Source organism: Ornithorhynchus anatinus, chromosome 1 (assembly GCF_004115215.2).
Source record: "Ornithorhynchus anatinus isolate Pmale09 chromosome 1, mOrnAna1.pri.v4, whole genome shotgun sequence".
NCBI classification, from domain to species: domain Eukaryota; kingdom Metazoa; phylum Chordata; class Mammalia; order Monotremata; family Ornithorhynchidae; genus Ornithorhynchus; species Ornithorhynchus anatinus.
In genome coordinates this window covers 172,654,281-172,672,197 of record NC_041728.1, presented here as the reverse complement: position 1 = coordinate 172,672,197, position 17,917 = coordinate 172,654,281, and the positions used below count along the sequence as shown (strand labels likewise).

Genomic DNA, 17,917 nt, shown 5'->3' with positions numbered 1-17,917 from the left:
AAGCACTTAACAAATACCATCATTTTTAGAGGGAAGTTAACCGTCTTAATCCCCACGGAAAAGAAAGAGCAAGAAAGCGTGACAGGTGGAGGAGTCCTGGGAAGATGCTTTTCAATAGATGATATGCGTTACTATTACGGGCTCTCGTTATATCCCGGCTAGACTACTGTGTCAGCCTTCTCTCTGACCTCCCTTCCTCCTCTCTCGCCCCGCTCCGGTCTATTCTTCACTCCGCTGCCCGGCTCATCTTCCTGCAGAAACGATCTGGGCATGTCACTCCCCTTCTTAAACAACTCCAGTGGTTGCCTATCGACCTCCGCTCCAAACAAAAACTCCTCACTCTAGGCTTCAAGGCTCTCCATCACCTTGCCCCTTCCTACCTCTCCTCCCTTCTCTCTTTCTACCGCCCACCCCGCACGCTCCGCTCCTCTGCCGCCCACCTCCTCGCCGTCCCTCGGTCTCGCCTATCCCGCCGTCGACCCCCGGGTCACGTCCTCCCGCGGTCCTGGAACGCCCTCCCTCCTCACCTCCGCCAAACTGATTCTCTTTCCCTCTTCAAAACCTTACTTAAAAATCACCTCCTCCAAGAGGCCTTCCCAGACTGAGCTCCTCTTCCCCCTCTACTCCCTCTGCCATCCCCCCTTTACCTCTCCGCAGCTAAAGCCTCATTTTCCCCTTTTCCCTCTGCTCCTCCACCTCTCCCTTCCCATCCCCACAGCACTGTACCCGTCCGCTCGACTGTATATATTTTCGTTACCCTATTTATTTTGTTAATGAATTGTACATCGCCTTGATTCTATTTAGTTGCCATCGGTTTTTACGAGATGTTCTTCCCCTTGACGCTGTTTAGTGCCATTGTTCTTGTCTGTCCGTCTCCCCCGATTAGACTGTAAGCCCGTCAAACGGCAGGGACTGTCTCTATCTGTTGCCGACTTGTTCATCCCAAGCGCTTAGTACAGTGCTCTGCACATAGTAAGCGCTCAATAAATACTATTGAATGAATGAATGACTGTACCATTCGGCAAGGTCCTGGGCTACCTGCTACCCCCGGTCCTAAAAGACTGTGAGCCCAGTCTTTGGGCAGGGATTGTCTCTATCCGTTGCCGAACTGTACATTCCAAGTGCTTAGTACAGTGCTCTGCACATAGTAAGCGCTCAATAAATACTATTGGATGAATGAATAAAAGACCCTATTTAAGACCCCCGAGAAGCAGCATGGCTTAGTGGACAGAGCAGGGGCCTGGGAGTTAAGAGGGCCTAGGTTCTAATTCTGGCTTCACTACATGTCTGTTGTGTGACCTTGGGCAAGTCTCTTAACTTCTCTGGCCTTCACTTACCTCATCTGTAAAATGGAGATAAGAGTGTAAGCTCCATGTGGCACAGGGGCTGTGTCCAGCCTGAGTAACTGGTATCTACCCGTGCTTAAAACAGTGCTTGGCACATAGTATTTGATTATTATGATTAATTATTATTATTGTTATTATTAACTGACCCGATATGCCACCATTGAATGTTCTTCTAGTTCTTCTGGGGCTCTTCCCGAACAGTCCAATATCTCCCATGCATTCCTCTCTAGGGAGGCAAAAGAAGGTGAAGTCAGAAAGCAGAGACCCAGTGCAGATCTAAAGCCGTCACCAGACAGCTGCCGGAGGGATGGGCCCAGGCCATGACCCCCAAGATACGATAAAACCCAGTAGGAGAACCATTTCAGAGACACTCCACCCTCTCTCTTGGCACCGGTTTCTGTTCAGGCCACACTGGACCTCGGCTCCCTGAAAGCTTTTACCACCCTCACCCCCACTGATTCCAGAGGCTGGCTTCCCGGGAGAAGTCCAGTGGCCATTTGAAGAGAAGTGGATGCTCCAAAGACTGGGAGAAGTGGCAAGCAACCTGGGCCTGCGGCACTGATTTTTGGAGTGTCTGTACTTACCTTCCCATTTCACCGCAAAAAACCAGAGGCCTGAAAGGAACCTCCATCCAGTACATCTTTCTGTAGGGGGTGTGAGCCCCTGGAATTTGACACAGAACAATTTTTAAAAAAAGGTATTTATTTATCTCTTACTATGTGTAGAGCACTGTATTAAGTGCTTGGGAGAGCACAATAGCTTTGGTAGACACGATCCTTGCCCGAATGGATCTTACACTCTAGCAGGGAGGCAGATGTTAAAATCAATCATAGGTAGGGGAAGCAACCAAGTATTAAGATTATAATGTTGGTATTTGTTAAGCGCTTACTATGTGCAGAGCACTGTTCTAAGCGCTGGAGTAGATACAGGGTAATCAGGTTGTCCCACGTGAGGCTCACAGTTAATCCCCATTTTACAGATGAGGTAACAGGCACAGAGAAGTTAAGTGACTTGCCCACAGTCACACACTGACAAGTGGTAGAGCCGGGAGTAGAACCCATGACCCCTAGCTCCGAAGCCCAGGCTCTTTCCACTGAGCCACACTGCTGAGTGCCTCTCGCGGGCCTCAGCTCCCAGGCTCTTACTACAATGCTCTGTATATGGTAAGTGCTCAATGAATACCACTGACTGATTGATCCCATTTGCTTGGACTCTTTCTAGGAAGCAGAAAGACCTAGTGGATAGAGCACAGGCCTGGGAGACAGAAGGACCTCGGTTCTCACACCAGCCCCGCCACTTGTCTGCTGTGGGACCTTGGACAAGTCATTTAACTTATATGTGTGTCAGTTCCCTCATCTGCAAAATGGGGGTTACGACTGTGAACCTCCTGTGGGACACGGACTGTGTTCGACCTGTTGACTCTGTATCTACTCCAGCGCTCAGTACAGTGCCTGGCACCTAGCAGGTGCTTAACAAATACCACATTAAAAAAAAAGGACTATGACAAGGGGGTGGAGGGACACTTCCACTTTGTTTCATCCGTGGCTCCGACTCCAACAGCCTGAGGGAGCAATGGCAGGGTGGGCGCAGACGGGGAGGACCAGACGGAGGATGGGTTACCTGGGCTGTAGCGCCAGAAGTCACTCAGGCTGCAGTTCCGCCGTCCCCCGTGGAGGTAGACGAAGCCTCCCCAGAGGCAGCAGGCATGTTTGAAGCGATCGCAGGGGCAGGGCTGACTCTGCGGCAGAGGCTCCCAGGAGCCCCCGCCTAGCTCTGTTGCCATATGGCAGCGCGGGCTCTCACTATGGCCACTCTTTGGCTGAAGAAAGTCGCTGGCACACCACGGGGGGATACCGGAAACGCTACAGCATTGAGGTGGAGGCCAGAAAGACAGCTTTAGCATTAAAGAGCTGGAGCAAATGATACAAATACGCACAAGGTTGAGTCACAGAGAGGCACTACCAGATGCCAAATGCAATGCCAATTCAATGTCTAAGATCAGGTCACGAACGGACGTTCAGACTAACATTTGGGAATGGCTCAGAAGTACCAGGTTGTGAGTATCTCATCTACCACAGGCTGTGCACCCTGAGTAAATGCTTCACTCCTCTGGGGCTTAGTACCAGACACTGTACTAGAGAAGCAGTGTGACTTAGTGGAAAGATCCCAGGTTTGGGAGTCAGAGGTTCTAACTCTTGACTCCGCCACGTATCAGCTGTGTGACTTGGGGCAAGTCACTTAACTTCTCTGTGCCTCAGTTACCTCATCTGTAAAATGGGGATCATAATAATAATGGTATTTGTTAAGCGCTTACTATGTGCAAAGCACTGTTCTAAGCACTGGGGTGGATACAAGGTGATCAGGTTGTCCCATGCGAGGCTCACAGTGTTTATCCCCATTTGACAGATGAGGGAACTGAGGCATAGAGAAGTGAAGTGACTTGTCCAAAGTCACACAGCTGACAAGTGGTGGAGCCGGGATTAGAACCCATGACCTCTGACTCCCAAGCCCGGGCTCTTTCCACTGAGCTAAGCTGCTTCGCCGTGATTTTGATTGTGAGCTGCACATGGGACACCCTGATTATCTTATATCTACCCCAGCACTTAGAACAGTGCCTGGCACAGAGTAAGTGCTTAACAAATACCATTATTATTATTATTATCATTATTACTAAGTGCTAAGGTAGATACAAAACAAGTACATCAGACACAGACCCTGCGTCAAATAGGGCTTCAAGGGAGGGAGAACAGGTATTTAATTCTCATTTTACCGATGAAGAAACAGGCCCAGAGAAGTTAAATGACTTGCCCAAAGTCACACAGCAAGCAAGTAGCCTTGCTAGGATTAGAACCCAGGTTCTCTGATTCATTCATTCATTCATTCATTCAATAGTATTTACTGAGCGCCTACTATAATAATGTTGGTATTTGTTAAGCGCTTAATATGTGCCGAGCACTGTTCTAAGCGCTGGGATAGACACGGGGGAATCAGGTTGTCCCATGTGGGGCTCACAGTCTTCATCCCCATTTTACAGATGAGGTAACTGAGGCACTGAGAAGTTAAATGACTTGCCCAAAGTCACAAAGCTGACAAGTGGCCAAGCCAGGATTCGAACCCATGACCTCTGACTCCAAAGCCCGTGCTCTTTCCACTGAGCCACGCTGCTTCTACTATGTGTAGGGCACTGTACTAAGCGCTTGGAATGTACAGTTCGGCAACAGAGACAATCCCTACCCAATAACAGGCTCACAGTCTAAACGAGGGAGACGGACAAAAACAACACAACATAATCATGATAAATAGAATCAAGAGGATGTACACCTCATTAGCAAAATAAATAGGGTAATAAAAATCTATACAAATAAACACAGTGCTGAGGGGAGGGGGAGGGAGAGGGGGAGGAGCAGAGGGAAAGGGGGCTTAGCTGAGGGGAGGTGAAGGGGGAAGGGGGAGGAGCAGAGGGCGGAGGGGGAGTAGAGGGAAAAGAGGGGGGAGCTCAGTGTGGGAAGGCCTCTTGGAGGAGGTGAGCTCTCAGTAGGGCTTTGAAGAGGGGAAGAGAGTTAGTTTGGCGGAGGTGAGGAGGGAGGGCATTCCAGGATAGCGGGAGGACGTGGCCCAGAGGTCAACAGCGGGATAAGTGTGAATGGGGGACGGTGAGGAGGTGGGCGGCAGAGAAGCGGAGCATGCGGGGTGGGCAGTGGAAAGAGAGAAGGGAGCTGAGGTAGGAGGTAGGAAGGGGCAAGGTGATGGAGAGCCTTGAAGCCCAGAGTGAGGAGTTTTTGTTTCGTGCGGAGGTCGATAGGCAACCACTGGAGGTTTTTAAGAAGGGGAGTGACGTGCCCAGAGCGCTTCTGCATGAAGATAAGCCGGGCAGCGGAATGAAGAATAGACTGGAGTGGGGAGAGACAGGAGGAAGGGAGATCAGAGAGATGGCTGACAGGCCCGGGGTCTTTCCCCTAGGTCACATTACTTTGTGGCCAACTGGATAAGAGCATGGGTCTGGAAGTCGGAAGGACCTGGGTTCTAATCCCAGCTCCACCCCTTGTCTGCTGTGTGACCTTGGACATGTCACTTCTTTTCTCTGGGCCTCAGTTACCTCATCTGAAAAATGGGGATTAAGACTGTGAGCCGCATGTGGGAACTGGACTGTGTCCAACATGGTAATCTTGCATCTATCTCAGCACAATTCCTGGCACACAGTTAAGTGCTTAACAAATACAATAACATACTTGGCACAAAAGAAAGCACTGGTGATGCAACCTGAAAAGCGCTTTGAGTTCTTCAGTGAATCCTCTTTTAAAAGGAGATGTCTCAGAAATGAGAATAGTGGAAACTTGTCCAGTTCTGTGGAAGGATTAGAACAGAGTCTCTCTCAAGCCTGGGTCTGAGGAACCAAACTGCATGACCTGGTCAGGTCAACACTGACATTCCACATACCGATCCATCCTTCCCTCAGCTGGCGCTGCATTCAGCTAAAACAGTGACAGCCAAAGATATCAGGTAGCCTTTGCCTCCCCCCTGCGTCAGCCAGGTACCAGACACAGGTCCCAAAAAAGAGGACCCCTCCTCACCCACCCACCTCCAAAAAAAAAAAAAATTGGAGTACAGCCTGGCCTAGTGGATAGAGCACGGGTCTGGGAGTCAGAAGGACCTGGTTTTTTAATCCTGGTTCCGCCATCTGTCTGCTGTGTGATCTTGGGCGAGCCACTTCACTTCTCTGGGCCTCAGTTACCTCAGTTGTAAAATGGGGATTACGACTGTGAGCCCATTGCAGGACAGGGACCGTGACCAACCTTATTTGCCTGTTCTACTCCGGTTCTCAGTACAGTGCCTTGCACCCAGTAAGCGCTTAACAAATACCATAATTATCATCCATCCAAGGCTTAAAAATGGTGCCTGGCACATAGTAAGCACTTAAGAAATGCTACCATACTAATAATAATGCCGAGCCCCAAAGCTCTATGCCCCAAGCTCCTGTGGGCTGGGAATGTGTCTATTAACTCTGTTCTATTGTACTCTCCTAAGTGTGAGCACAGTGCTCTGCCCACAGCAAGTGCTCAATAGACTGTAGTGCCCAATAGTCCTCTAGACTGTAAGCTCGTTGTGGGCAGGGAATGCCACTGTTTATTGTTCCATTGTACTTTCCCAAGCACTTAGTACAGTGCTCTGCACACTGTAAGCGCTGAATAAATATGATTCAATAAATACCACTGATTGTTTTAATTTGGCTGTGTAAGAAGGGTGGCCACCTCCTGGACAAAGGCTCTTCCAAGCTTGTAGCCACAGACCGTCGCTCTCTGTTCTCATGAGAAGCAGCATGGCTCTGTTGAAAAGAGCCTGGGCTTGGGAGTCAGAGGTCATGGGTTCTAATCCTGGCTCTGCCACTTGTCAGCTGTGTGACTTTGGGCAAGTCACTTCACTTCTCTGGGCCTCAGTTACCTCATCTGTCAAATGGGGATTAAGACTGTGAGCACCACATGGGACAATCTGATTACCTTGTATCCCCCCAGAGCTTAGAACAGTGCTTGGCACAAAGTGGCGCTTAACAAATGCCATCATTATTATTATTATTATTCTCAGATCTGGGTGCACGGACCTAGTGACCCTGTTTAACCTACTCCTCCAAGTGGACACCAATCAGTTCCCAGATCTCTGGGCAGGAATTGGAGCCTTGCCCAGAGATAACCTTAGAAGGCAAGGCACTCATCTCTTTCTCTTGGAGAGGGTAATGGCACAAGAGTTCCAAATACAAGTGTCGGCAAGAAATGATCAATTTTGTAGGGCCACCCTGTTCCTAGGTCCGCAAACAGTATTTATTAAGCACTTACTATGTGGAGAGAATGGCCCTAAGCACTGGGAAAGAGTATACAAGTGGAGTTGTCCTTCGAGGGGCTCAGAATCAAACACCCCATTTTGGTAGGGGGAGTAGAAAACAGGTTCTGAGGGATGCCCTGGGTAGAAGAGGTTTCTTGCCCCAACTTAAATTAGGCAATTAAAACCTCCCCCTCAATCCCTTGCCACGCTGACTTCCCCCTGTAGCCTTAAATGGAGAGAGTTTGGAGCAGTGGAATTATCCATTTCTTTGAGTTCAAAGAATTAGGCATCACAGTGTCAGTTCCTTTATCTGCCTGTGTCATTACCGTTCTCCAGACTCACCCAAACTCCTCTTTAGATTAATATAGTCTACTTGAGGCTAGATATATCAAATAAATGCTTCCTGCTATGGTAATTCTCTTTTTCTCTCATTGGCTGCCAACCCATTCTTTACAAAGGGAGCATGATACAAAGGAAAGGGCCCTTTGCACTTTTATCCTATCCCAAAAACCAGGAGCCTCTCAAGTTTCACCCTTTGGAATATTCATCAGATATACTGGAGCCAGAAGAGGAGTTTAGAGAGTCACCTTCTGGAAGAGGACCGCTCTCTAAATTTCTCGAGAAAGTGAGTGTTCTCGTCTTTCCCAAGATGTTCACCAAATCCCTTGATAATCTCTTTCAGTGGCTTTGAGCTGTAGAAATCCTTCTCTTTTCATTCTGTATAAGAAGTCCATTAGGTAAACATTGGTCCCAGCAGCAGGATCTTATCTTTTGAGAGTTGGATGTTAGGTGCTCAACTGATTCTGAAACCCTGTTCTTTTCCTTCCAAAATAGTAGTCATATTTATTAAACCCATATTGTGTGCCCAAAACTGCTCTAAGTGCTGGGAAGGAATACCCTAAATCACAGCAGGTTCTCTTCCTCAGAATGTGACCATGGGAATGTCTTTGGTGGGTCCTACAACTCTACTTAAAAAAAGAGACACTAAATGGACAGTGGGATGAATTTTAAGGTCATTTTTTTCATGGCATTTGTTATGTGCTTATTACAAGCCAGGAACTGAACTAAGTGCTGGGGTAGATACAAAGTAATCGGGTTGGACACAATCCATATCCCATGTGAGTCACATAATCTTAATCCCTATTTTACAAATGAGGTAACTGAGGCACCTCTTCTATGAATCGACTATTGTGGCAGGAGAGTTTGCATATGCTGATGAAGCTTAGAGCTGTGCCATATAATAATAATATTGTTGGCATTTGTTAAGCACTTACTATGTGCCGAGCACTGTTCTAAGCGCTGGGGTAGATAGAGGGTAATCAGGTTGTCCCACATGAGGCTCACAGTCTTAATCCCCATTTTACAGATGAGGTCATCGAGGCACCGAGAAGTTAAGTGACTTGCCCAAAGTCACACAGCTGACAGGTGGCAGAGCTGGGATTAGAACCCATGACCCCTGACTCAAGCCCAGGCTCTTTCCACTGAGCCACGATTTAGGACTATCTATAATGGTAAGGACTAAATTGAAGCGTCAAAGTCGATTCACCTGTGCTAGGCAGCAGCGCCAAGGGAAAGAGTCAAAGGCGGATGATCAAGTGATCAAAACATTGATCAAAGACAAGGGCAGAGACTCAAGTTTTTACTGCGTGGAAGAAGACAATGGTAAACCACTTCCATAACTTTACCAAGAAAATTTTATGGATACACATACCAGAACGACTTTATGACAGAAGATGGGATGTTCTGCAAAGAGTGTGTACATGGAGTCACTATGGGTTGGAAAAAACTCGGCATTTGAAGAAGACACTCAGGCACAGAGAAGTTAAGAGACCTGTCCAAGGTCACACAACAGACAAGTGGTGGAGCCAGCATCAGAACCCAGGTCCTCCTGATTCCCAAGCCCATGCTCTTTCAGCTGGGCCATGCTGCTTCTCCATGCTAAGCGCTTAGTAAAGTGCTCTGCACACAGTAAGCGCTCAAAAATTAAGACTCAATGCATGAATTAGATCAGAGGTCATTACTTCACAGTATTGTCCTCTGGTTCAAAGATGAGATTGGCTCCATGAATGTATTTTTGCCAGGGAATCAGTTGTATGCTTGAACCATGAAGATTCAAGATTCCACAAAGACTCAAGATTCATGGAGAAGCAGCATGGCTTAGTGGAAAGAGCCCGGGCTTGGGAGTTAGAGGTCATAGATTCTGCAGCGTGGCTTAGTGGAAAGAGCACAGGCTGGGGAGTCAGTGGTCATGAGTTCTAATTCCGGCTCCACCGCCTGTCAGCTGTGTGACCTTGGGCAAGTCACTTCACTTCTCTGTGCTCCTGTTACCTCATCTGTAAAATGGGGATAAAGACGGAGAGTCCTACGAGGGACAACCTGATTCCCTTGTATCTACCCCAGCACTTAGAACACTTGTTTGCACTTAACAAATACCAACATTATAATAATAATAATAATAATCATTATTATTATTATTATTATTAATAATCCCGGCTCCACCACTTGTCAGCTTTGTGACTTTGGGCAAGTCACTTAACTTCTCTGCCTCTGTTACCTCATCTGTAAAATGGGGATTAAGCCGTGAGCCCCTTGTATCTACCCCAGTGCTTAGAACAGTGCTTGGCACATAGTAGGCACCTAAAAAATACCATCATTATTATTATTATTTTTATTCAGTCAGGCCCTTTTTCTGGCTCCTTATGCCATTTGGGTAAGAGCTGCTTGGAAAGCAATGGTTAAGAGGGGAGAGGAATGTCCTAGTGTCAGAGGACCCTAGGCTTTGTTTGGTTTGTTTTGATTTGGCATTGGCGATGATGGGCTGCGCTGAGCCCTCCACTTTCTCTTACCAAATCTCTTGTGCCCAAAAGCACCCATTGTGTGGCAAAGCCTACCTTTGACAGTCACCTTCTTAATCCAGGATTTTCGGTGACTCGAGTGTCGAAACTGGAAAGTCTTCAAGTGTCTGCTGTATGACTGACTTGCTCAAGGAGAAACCTGAGCCTCAGTTTCACTCTCTGGAAAAAGGGGGTGTTAGGATGACTAACTGAATTGCTGTGCACACAGAGTTACTAACAATTATAGACAAGTATTTAATACTTGCTAATACTTGTTAATAAATCTACATCTCCAGCCCTGATCACTTTCCCTCCTTCCATTCTCACTCTCCTCCTGCCTATAAGAAATCTCCACTTGGATATTCTCCCATCATTTCAAACATGTCCAAAACAGAGCTCCTTATCTTCCCACCCAAACCTATCTTCCTCATCACTTTCCCTTCATTGTAGACGGGACCACCATCCTTCCTGTCTCCCAAGCCCATAACCTTGGCATTATCCTTGACTCCTCTCTCTCATTCAACCCACATATTCAAACTGCCACCAAATCCTGTCGGTCCCACCTTCACAACATGGTTAAAATCCGCCCTTTCCTCTCCATCCAAACTGCTACCACGTCAATCCAATCACTCATCCTAACCTGCCTGCATAACTGCATCAGCCTCCTTGCTGACCTCCCAGCCACCTGTCTCTCCCCTCTCCAGTCCACACTTCACTCTGCTGCCCGGATCATTTTTCTAAAGAAAGTTTCAGGACATGTCACCCCATTCCTCAAAAACCTCCAGCGGTTGCCCATCTGCCTACATATCTAACAAAAACTCCTCATCGTCTGCTTTAAGGCACACCATCACCTTGCCTCCTCTTACCTCACTTTGCTTTTCTCCTCCTACAGTCCAGCTTACACACTTTGCTCTTCTAGTGCTAACCTTCTTTCTCACTGTGCCTCAATCGTGTCTATCGTGCTGCTGACCCCTCTGGCCAGGAACGTCCTCCCTCCTCGAATCCAACAGACAATTAATCTCCCCCCTCTTCAAAGTCTTATTGAAGGCACATCTCCTCCAAGAGGCCTTCCCAGACTGGCCCCACTTTTTCTCATATCCTACTCCCTTCTGCGCTGCCCTGACTTGCTCCCTTTGCTCTTCCTCCCTTCCAGCCCCACAACACTTATATACACATCTGTAATTTTATTTATTTGAATTGATGTCTGTCTCCCTTCCCAGACTGTGAGCTCACTGTGGGCAGGGAATGTCACTGTTTATTCTTGTAATGTACTTTCCCAAATGCTTAGTACAGTGTTCTGCACACAGTAAATGCTCAATAAATTCGATCAAATTGAATGAATGAATGCTGAAGTAGAGAAAAAAGCTAATCAGGTGGGGGGGGGGGGTTATGGTTTTTATTAAGCACTTATTATATGTCAGGCACTGTACTAAGCACTGGGGTACATACAAGATAATAAGACTGGACCCAGTCCATGTGTCATGTGGGCACTCAGTCTTAAGATGAGATAACTGAGGCAGAGAAATGAGCCTGCAGAGGCTGGATTAGAACCCAGATCCTTCAGAATGGTCCATGCTCTTTCCATGAGGCCTCGGCTGCTTCTCTTCATGGTGCACTGCAGTGGTAGGCCCTCAATCCTTACTATTTCTACTACTACATTTAACAGAGGAAAAGGCCGAGATGCTAAAAACTCAAATGACTTTCCCAGGAGCTTGGGGAAAAATACGAAAGTCACATATTCCTGCCTTTAAGGCCTATGTCCACCTCACCTTTCCCTGAGTTGCCTGGATACCAAAAGCTACCTCCCTCATAAAGTCAAGGAAAAATCCAGAAGCGATCATTTATTCCACCCCAGTATATATAAAATTTTGAAATGCTCTTCAAAAAAAATCAGCTAAAAGGAACACGTAAGAGTTATCTCCAAAAAAAAAAAAATTGAATTCCAGTTCATTCCGACAATTAAGACACAACAAATATTGAAGGTACTTACTTCTTACCCTTTGCCCTAGAACACGGAGGAGGAGGAGGGTCAAGATATTAATCTACCATCTGCTGATGAGAAGGCAATTCTGGAACACCCCAGCTGAGAGTTGTGGGTAAAAGGCAATTTCACTCCAGATACTTACACCCTGCATCAATCAATCAATGGCATTTAATGAGACTCTACAGTGTGTAGAGCACTGTACTAAGCACTTGGGAGAGTACAATACAACAGAGTTGGTAGACACATTCCATGTCCACAAGGAGCTTCCAGTCTAAGAGGGGGCGACAGACAATCAAATACGTGCTGGATCTGGATGTCCATAATAATAATAATTAATATTAATAATAATGATGGTATCTGCTAAGCACTGACTATGTGACAAGCACTGTTCTAAGCGCTGGAGTAGATACAAGATACTCAGGTTGGACACAGTTCCTGTCCCACAAGGGGCTCTGCACACAGTATGTGCACAATAAATATGACTGAATGAATAAATGAATGATTGATTAATTGATTGATTTAAACTGGAAGTGGTTGCATAAGGACTTATGCACTAAAAAAGCTTGTGCACCAGAATCTGAATGTGCGATAATACACTTTGTGTTGTTTCTAATTTATGTTGCTAATTCCGCTGTTGTAACTCTCCCAAGCACTTAGTATAGTGCTCTGCATATAGTAAGTGCTCCATAAATACCATTGATTGATTAATTGATTACCCCTTTGAATGTCAAATCCCTTTTCCTTAGGCCAGTCAGAAAGAAAGCATACAGGGAGATCCAGTTAGCTAGACCTTGTCCTTGACTTTCCAAACAGGTTTAACTCCAGCCTAGCAGACAAGTTTTCTTCCTTATTTAAAAAATAATAAACAAATAGATTGCCCAAAAAGGGTTTACACTCTAAGAGGAGAAAGAAAAGTAGTCACAGGTCACCAAATGCGTAAAAGATGGAAGAAGACAAATAGAAAGATAAAAGTTAACGATCAAATACATGCCTAAATTATGAACAAATACACACTTAAGAGCTACACTACAGAGCGAATGAACATTACTGGGAAGGAGAGGAAATACACCCAAAACACTGAAGCGGGAAACAGAGAAAAATTAAAAGGAGCTATCAAGAGAAGCATCAACAGATTACAATGTTAGTAAGAACAAAATGAACATGTAAGAAGAGTGGTGTATGATTCACAAAATACTCCTGGAATGGCCCCCTCGCTCCTCTTTGCCAACCTTTTTCTCTTTAAAATATCCACTAAAAATTCATGAGGTCTTCCCACATTAATTCAATCTATCTTCAGTAAATCCCTACCTCAATGGAATTTTTATGTTTGTCATTTCTAGTTTGGGGTGTCTTTTTATTTGCCTCACCATCGCCATCATCAATTATATTTATTCAGCACCTTCCGAAAGCAAAGAATTGTGCTAGTGAGGTATCTTCATTTGTGTCTGTGGGGTTGTGTATCCGTTTCTCCCATTAGACTGATTATAAATTCCTCAAAGACGGACTGCATTGGGTTCTTCCTTTGCTAATCAATGTTCTTTACCCAGAGAAGCTCATCTTCCCTCCTGACTTTCCCTCTCTGTTACCACCACCATTTTCCCTGTCTCAGAGGCCTGCAATTGTAGACTTATCCTCTAATCCTTTCATTTTTTAAAAATCTCATATTCAATCAATTGAATCCTTTCTGATCTCCCAACCTCCTGTCTTTCCCCGCTTCACTCAGTATGTTTTGCTTCTGTTGTATTTTCCGAAGCATTTAGTTCAGTACATTGCACTCAGCTAGTGCTCAATAAACTCCTTATTACTAATTTTATTATATACTAGGTGTTTAAATACAATTATTAATTTTAATTACTAATTATAATAATTGTAATATTTGTTACATACTTACTGTCAAGCATTGTTCTAAACGCTGGAGAAGATACAAGATAAAATCAGGTTAGACACAGTCCCTGTCCCACATGGAGCTCACAATCTAAATAGGAGGGAGAACATGTATTGAATCCCTATTTTACAGGTGAGAAAACTGAGGCACAGAGAAGTTAAGTGACTTGCCCAAGGACACACAGCAGGTACATGGTCTTACATGGTCTCCCTCCCACTTGAGACTGTGAACCCCATGAGGGACGGGGACTGTGTCTGACCTAGCTGACTTGTACCTACCCCAGTGCTTAGAAGAGTGCTTGACACATACTAAGCACTTAACTAGTACCACCAAAAAACAAACACGATGGAGCTGGGATTAGAAGAAGGTCCTCTGACTCTCAGGCTCATGCTCTTTCCATTAGGCCACACTCCTCAATCTCAGGCTAAAAAGCAGCATGGCTTAGTGGACAGAGCACGGGCCTGGGAATCAGAAGAACCTGGGTTTTAATCCCGGCTCCACCATATGTCTGCTGTGTGACCTTGGACAAGTCACTTAACTTTTACGGGCCTCAGTTACCTCATCTATAAAATGGGGATTAAGAGTGGGGGCCCCAAGGGGGACAGGGACTGTGTCCAACCTGATTAAACTGTTTCTACCCTGGTGCTTAGAACTGCGCTTGGCACATAGTATGCACCTAACAAGCACCATTATTATTACTATTATTATTATTATTGAGACGCAAGCAAACGGTACTGCAATTGAGCTATCCTATTCACCTACAATGTTGGGCTATGTAGGACTAATAACAAGAAAAAGGCTCAGAATCTCTGAGGGAGGAACCACTAAGAGCAGAGAAACAGTGTGGCTCAGTGGAAAGAACATGGGCTTTGAAGTCAGAGGTCATGGGTTCGAATCCCGGCTCGGCCACTTGTCAGCTGTGTGACTTTGGGCAAGTCACTTCTTGGTGCCTCAGTTACCTCATCTGTAAAATGGGGATTAAGACTGTGAGCCCCACATGGGACAACCTGATTCCCCTGTGTCTACCCCAGTGCTTAAAACAGTGCTTGGCACATAGTAAGCGCTTAACAAATACCAACATTATATTATTATTAAATACAAGCAGATTCCAGTTCCAATATACTGGAACTTCGCTTTCTCCTGAAAACTACTGGTTTGAAACCCCCTGGGCTTCGGCGATTTTGGGATGCATGTTTGTTGCGGGGAGGAAGAGATAAATAACTAGTCAACCCTCTCAGGCCTAATGCTGAGCTGTCCCTGTGTCACTCTGCTCCTCCCCTTCATTCTTCAAGGTTTGGTCTTCTGATGTTGGAATAGTTACTGACATGGGAGTGAGTGAGTCCCAGAGCCAAGGGTAGGGCCTTGCCCAACCATAAAATGTGAAATCCAGAGAAAGAAAGGGATCCATTCTTCCACTCTCTTGGTGTTATTCTGGGGTTATTTACCACAAGCAGGTTAAACGACAAAATGTTTATCATTGGGAAATAAGATTTGTGGTTGGATGCATAGGAACCACAAAAAAGCCCACACCCCCTGCATATCCCACAAACTCTCCAGGAAGAAGCATAGAGGCTCTCATCAACAAGTCCACAGACAAAGCCCAGTCTCATCTGGATCAAAAGTTCATTTTGTTTCCGAGCTGAGCAGAGTCATGCTGCAGAACAGCTGCTTAAGGAAAATATGCAACTATTTCTTGTTTTAATGGTATCTGTTGAGCGCTCATTATGTGCCAGGCACTTCAGAGAAGCAGCATGGCTCAGTGCAAAGAGCACGGGTTTGGGAGTCGGAGGTCATGGGTTCGAATCCCGGCTCCACCACCTGCCAGCTGTGTGACTGTGGGAAAGTCACCTCACTTCTCTGTGCCTCAGTTCCCTCATCTGTAAAATGGGGATGAAGACTGTGAGCCTCACGTGGGACAACCTGATTACCCTGTATCTACCCCAGCGCTTAGAACAGTGCTCTGCACATAGTAAGCGCTTAACAAATACCAACATTATTATTATTATTACACTAAGCACTGTTTTGGGGTGCTTCTTTGGCAAATCCAGTTCAAAACTGCCAATGTGGCACTCAATCCCATTTGCTAGTGACTGGATAAAGGGTCCATCATTATTATTAATAATAATAATAATATTAATGATGATGTTGGTATTTGTTAAGGGCTTACTATGTGCCAAGCACTGTTCTAAGCACTGGGGTTGATACAAGGTAATCAAGTTGTCCCACGTGGGACTCACAGTCTTAATCTCCATTTTACAGATGAGGTAACTGAGGCACAGAGAAGTTAAGTGACTTGCTCAACGTCACAGGGCAGACGGGAGGAGAACCCTGACCTCTGACTCCCAAGCCTGGGCTCTTTCCACTGAGCCACACTACTCCTCGTAGGGAGAAGTCCGTGATGCAGAGTAATTGACTAGCACCAGAAAGGCAGCAGCGTAGCCTAGTGGAAAAAGCATGGGTTTGGGAGTCAGAGGTCATGGGTTCTAATTCCAGCTGCGCCACTTGTCAGCTGTGTGACTTTGGGCAAGTCACTTCACTTCTCTGTGCTTCAGTTACCTCATCTGTAAAATGAGGATTAAGACTGTGAGTCCCACGTGGGACAACCTGATTACCTTGTATCTACCCCAGTGCTTAGAACAGTGCTTGGCACACAGTAAGTGCTTAACAAATACCATTATTATTATTTTTATGTGATGGAGCACTGCGGTCAAGCTTCTCAAATAGCAAAACTAACCAAGAATTTCAGGACCTGGAGAGATCAGAATCATTATCGGGTCACTACTTTTAGCCCTCCAGAGCAGAGCGGTCTATATTTTTCCAGGCAGACCTCTGCCAAAGGCAGTGACATCAATCCTACTAAGCACATTTACGGAACGACTACCCCTTGCTTCCTGAGTGGTGGTAGTAGCAAAGTACTTAGTGGGTGCTGAGCACTGTACTAAGTGCTGGGCAGGAATATATAAGCGCAGCTGTCCCTCGAAGGGCTCATGATCTAATGTCCCTTTCCCCTAGTGGGAGTGAGAAAACTGGTTCAGAGGGATGCCCTTGAGAAAAGAGGTTTCTTCATTCATTCATGCAGTCGTATTTATTGAGTGCTTCTTGTGTGCAAAGCACTGTATTAAGTGCTGGGGAGAGTATAGTATGACCACAAACAGACACATGCCCTGCCCACAACAAGCTTGCTTGCCCCAGTCTTGCCCCTCTTGTGGATTTGTGCCAACCTAACTTCCCCATTGTAGGATCAAGTGGAGGGGGCTTGGACCAATGGAATTATCCCTGTCTTTGAGTCTGAGCAATTAGACATCACAGTGGCAGTGCCTCTATCTGCCTGTGTCCTTACAGTGCTACAGCCTCACCCAAACTTCTCTTTAGATTGTTTAATATGATCCACTTGAGGCTCGATCAGTCAATCAATGGCATTTATTGAGCGCTTACTATGTACAGAGTACCATTCTAAATGCTTGGGGGAGTACAGTACAAGAGAATAAGCAGACACGTTTCCTGCCCACAATGAGTTTACAGTCTAGAGGGGGGAGAGTCAGCCAGTCTGTCAATTGTATTTTTTGAGCTTTTATTGTGTGCAGAACACTGTACTAAGCACTTGGGAGAGTACAATACAACAATATAATAATAATAATAACATTGTTATTTGTAAAGCGCTTACTATGTGCAGAGCATTGTTCTAAGCACTGGGGTAGATGCAGGGTAATCAGGTTGTCCCTCATGAGGCTCACAGTCTTAATGCCCATTTTACAGATGAGATAACTGAAGCACAGAGAAGTTAAGTGACTTGCCCACAGTCACACAGCTGACAAGTAGCAGAGCCGGGATTCAAACCCATGCCCTCTGACACCCAAGCCCGTGCTCTTTTCACTGAGCCACGTTGCTTCTCTAATAGCAGACACATTCCCTGACCATAGTGAGCTTACTGCCTAGAGGGGGAGGCAGGCATTAATATGGGGCCGGGAGAGGGAATGAATGAAGGGAGCAAGTCAGGGGGACACAAAAGGGAGTGGGAGAAGAGAAAAGGAGGGCTTAGTCAGGGAAGGCCTCT

At 46.0% G+C, this 17,917-nt stretch overlaps 1 protein-coding gene across 5 annotated transcripts in view; it reads right to left on the bottom strand.

Moving 5' to 3' along the window:
* Positions 1-17,917, bottom strand: part of LOC103170739 (tip elongation aberrant protein 3-like) — a 39,650-nt gene that overhangs the window by 8,400 nt on the left and 13,333 nt on the right. For 2 of the 5 annotated variants that reach the window (XM_039913436.1, XM_039913433.1), the window contains exons 3-5: positions 10,052-10,174; positions 2,967-3,208; positions 1,493-1,572 (exon numbers count right to left, since the gene is read on the bottom strand). In XM_039913436.1, coding sequence (XP_039769370.1) covers positions 1,493-1,572; positions 2,967-3,129 — 243 coding nt within the window. In that variant the 5' untranslated portion in view covers positions 3,130-3,208; positions 10,052-10,174. Of the gene's footprint in view, positions 1-1,492; positions 1,573-1,930; positions 2,073-2,966; positions 3,209-10,051; positions 10,175-17,917 lie in introns of those variants that run through there. The other 3 variants (XM_039913435.1, XM_039913438.1, XM_039913437.1) reach the window with 3 other exon arrangements.